General features: G+C 47.9%; 1 protein-coding gene across 1 annotated transcript; it reads right to left on the bottom strand.

The window, feature by feature from the left end:
- On the bottom strand, positions 1 to 2,705 carry PRSS42 (protease, serine, 42). The gene is made up of 4 exons (XM_004676605.1): positions 2,566 to 2,705; positions 1,699 to 1,964; positions 782 to 945; positions 1 to 237 (listed from the first exon to the last, which is right to left on the bottom strand). Exons 1-4 carry the CDS (start codon positions 2,703 to 2,705, stop codon positions 1 to 3), a joined length of 807 nt encoding a protein of 268 aa, XP_004676662.1.
- Between the last annotated feature and the right edge of the window lie 486 nt (positions 2,706 to 3,191).

Genomic DNA, 3,191 nt, shown 5'->3' with positions numbered 1-3,191 from the left:
TCACGGGGTTGCCAGGATGCCGAGGAGCAACACCAGACACAGGCTTAAGATGAAGAAACCTGCTGAGTTCTGAGAGTAAGCCTGGCTTAGTTGACCAAGGAGCCAGTCCTTGTAGAAACTAACTTCTGTATAAACTCCAGGATATTCTCCACGACCACAGCCAATACCCCAGCTCACAATCCCCACCTGGATCCACGTCTTATTAAATTCACAGACCAGGGGCCCCCCAGAATCTCCCTGGAGAAAGAGAATGAAAACGGAATGGGAGAGGGCCAATATCAGAGCAGGATGCTTCACCTCAAGGGACTAGGGAGCTGGACATAAGTGGGGCTCCCCCCCAGTGCCTCTCATCGCTACCTGCCCTCTATGAATGTGGGATTTGAGAGTTGAAAATGTATGAAAAACAAAATAAATATATGAAAAAACTGAATATAAACTTCAAAAAAGTACATACTCTGAGATCATAATAATGAATAAAATCCTTGCCCAAGGATGTTGTTTATCACACAGGAGAGGTTCAAAATGTGTGATGTGAATTATGGTGTTTATGTCTGACTTTCCCCCTTCCTGTCCCTCTCCAAGCAGCATCAGCTTCTCTCTGTTGAAGGGGGGGGTCAGGCCCGCTGGGCAGAATCTCAGCATCCTGTGCCTCTGAATCGCCTTAACTTGAACAAGGGGTGAGTGGAGGGGCTGGAAGATAATGCAGGTTCTACTGCCTGTAAATAAGGAAGCACTGATTGGCAGCGAAAATAAAAAGGTGGCAAAGGGTCCCTGAACTCACCTGGCAAGAGTCCTTTCCTTGTTCGCTGTAGCCACAGATAACCCCTTTCTTGACTAAATCAACATGACTTTTCAACTTTCTCTTGAGTATCTCATTACATTTCTCATAGCGTGTAATACTTAGCTCAGCCTCCTGAAGGATCACTGGAGCTGTTCCTGATTTAGCTGTAAGGCAATTTAGTCATTGGTGGATTTCCTTAGTGAGACAGGTCAGCAGCTCTGACATCCACTTTGGTCTCAGTATAGTGTTTTCACATAAAGACACCCTCTTAGGGCTCAGGCTACTATCCCCATTTGACAGTGGAGGAAGAAATTAGAGCAAAATTGACATGGGAAGTTTAGCTAAAACTCAACATCATGGCAGGTTAGGAAGAACACATCAGGACAGGAAGAGGTGAGGTCTTACAAGCTGAGAAATCAAAAGCAAGTGTCTGTCACTCTGAGAATCATTAGGATGGTGACAAGTGTCTGTACTCCAGTAAAGTGTGTTTATTTTAGAGCAGGATCTCGGCCTCTTAGATAGGTAGTGCCGTAAAGGTACCAAATCTAGCTTTGACCAAGGGATGAAAGGCCCTACGGTTTCACTAAGAGGAGTTCTCTGGCTTCCTCCCACTCCCGGGAAGAACTTTATCCTTCAAGCAAGTACTTCCCGTTTGGGACAATTCAACTAGTAAACAGATCAACACTCTTAGAGCTAAAATTCACCCTACAGAAAACCCCAGATCCTGACATACATAGAGACTTGTAATATCAAGTAACTGGTAGGGTAAGTCCCTACCAGTATCTTCTCCACTCTCCTCCCTTACCCACTGGCTAGAAAATCGGCTTCCTGTCCCTGACTTTAGCTTAAGGCTAACACCTGCACAGCAGGGAGCCTCTTCCTTGGGCTGAGTTTGCTGGATCTTGTTGCAGTCTCACCTTGTTCATTTAGTTTTCCCCATCCAGTCACCCAGCACTCTTTATTATCTTGCACCAGGAAAGTCTTTTCAGGGAGGCACACAGGCTGGATGTGGGAGGAATAATTCACAGGGAACTCAAGGAAAGCAAGGGCAATGTCACTTTGGAATGCTGTCAAAGAACCAAAATTCCGGTGGATAACGATGTCTCGGACTGGTACCACAACTGCCATCCTGGAGGTGTGTTTCACGTTTACGTCTCCCAGCTTCACTGTGTATTCCATTTCGCTGCAGAGAGATCCCTGGAGGTCTAAACACCCCTTCCACGTTTTCTAGGTTCTTCCTAGTTTGCTCTTATCTCCAATGCTAGACATCAGCCACCTCCCCCCTTCCAAATCACATCCTTTCCCCAGACTCTTGGCCACTATCCAGTGATGTTGAGTAGCATCAACATCACCTGAACACTTGCTGGAAATGCAAATTCTCAGGTCCCACTCCTGAACTACTGAATCAGAAACTCTGGGGTTGGGACTAGGCAGTATTTTTTAACAAATTCTGCATGCTCATTAAAGCTTGAGACTACTAACTGAGACCTATATTCCCCACAAGTATTCCCCCTGGCAAGTCTTTGCCCACATACTGTCTCCCAACTGGCTTCTCCCCCCTTCTTCCCACTTAGCTTGAATTTCCAAGAAGCCGCTTTGACGATGACTTTGGGTCTTGGTTTTCCCTAGAGCACTAATTTCACCTACCTCTGACTACATACTGAAAAGCAGGGCCTATAGCCCCTTTTTCAGATGAAGAAGAGAAAGCCTAGAGAGGGGGTCAGGACTGGACCCAGGTCACACTGCCTGATCAGAAGCCTAAATTGGGAGCTCTGAATACTCACCTAAATATGCAGTGGGCAGCAGTCAGCACCCACTGCTTGGCGATGAGGGAACCTCCACATATGTGTTCATCATTGACCTGCAGGCTCACCTGCCAGGGCCACTTCCTATCTGAAGCTGGCTGTCCACCAACTATCCTCATGTACCTATGGCCACATCCTGGAGCAGGTCAATGAAGTGAGGGGATGGAAAGTAAAACCGCTGACACCACAACCACCCACAGAACCAAATAATCCTCAGAAGACTCAGAACCCTTAGAACAAAGCCATGGCTCCTCAGATCACCCCAGGAATGGCCAGGACCTCTCAGATTTTAATGGGTTGGGTTCACTCAGACACTCCCTTTCCCCCCTTCCCCAAGGAAAAATTGTTTTCCCCTAAAGCCCTTCTCCCAATTCCCCATCCCCAGGCAGGGTTCCGTGTTCCATTCGCCTCAGGCCCCGCCATTTTCTGTGGCAGGGCCTGGTCCAGAAACATCACCTGGAATAAATGGCTGTGCTCCCGTGGCCTCGGCTGGCATGGTTGCTGCCTGTGGGGCTTCCGTCACTGCTGTCACTAAGTTGGACGACCTGGTCATCACGTGAGATTCGGGAGTTCCAGAGGATCCTGGGGTCCCTCTAGGGAGCCGA

Source organism: Condylura cristata, unplaced genomic scaffold (assembly GCF_000260355.1).
Source record: "Condylura cristata isolate star-nosed mole 26May11 unplaced genomic scaffold, ConCri1.0 scaffold00004, whole genome shotgun sequence".
NCBI classification, from domain to species: domain Eukaryota; kingdom Metazoa; phylum Chordata; class Mammalia; order Eulipotyphla; family Talpidae; genus Condylura; species Condylura cristata.
The sequence above is the reverse complement of the archived record's forward strand: the minus strand, read 5'-3'. Positions and strand labels throughout refer to the sequence as shown.

Excerpts from the sequence above, each read along its gene's own strand:
- PRSS42 (XM_004676605.1), bottom strand. The coding sequence starts at position 2,705 with ATGAGGATAGTTGGTGGACAGCCAGCTTCAGATAGGAAGTGGCCCTGG. Across the intron at positions 1,965-2,565 it reads GCTGCCCACTGCATATTTAG|CGAAATGGAATACACAGTGA; the intron begins GTGAGTATTCAG and ends ATCTCTCTGCAG. Across the intron at positions 946-1,698 it reads GGGAAAACTAAATGAACAAG|CTAAATCAGGAACAGCTCCA; the intron begins GTGAGACTGCAA and ends ATTGCCTTACAG.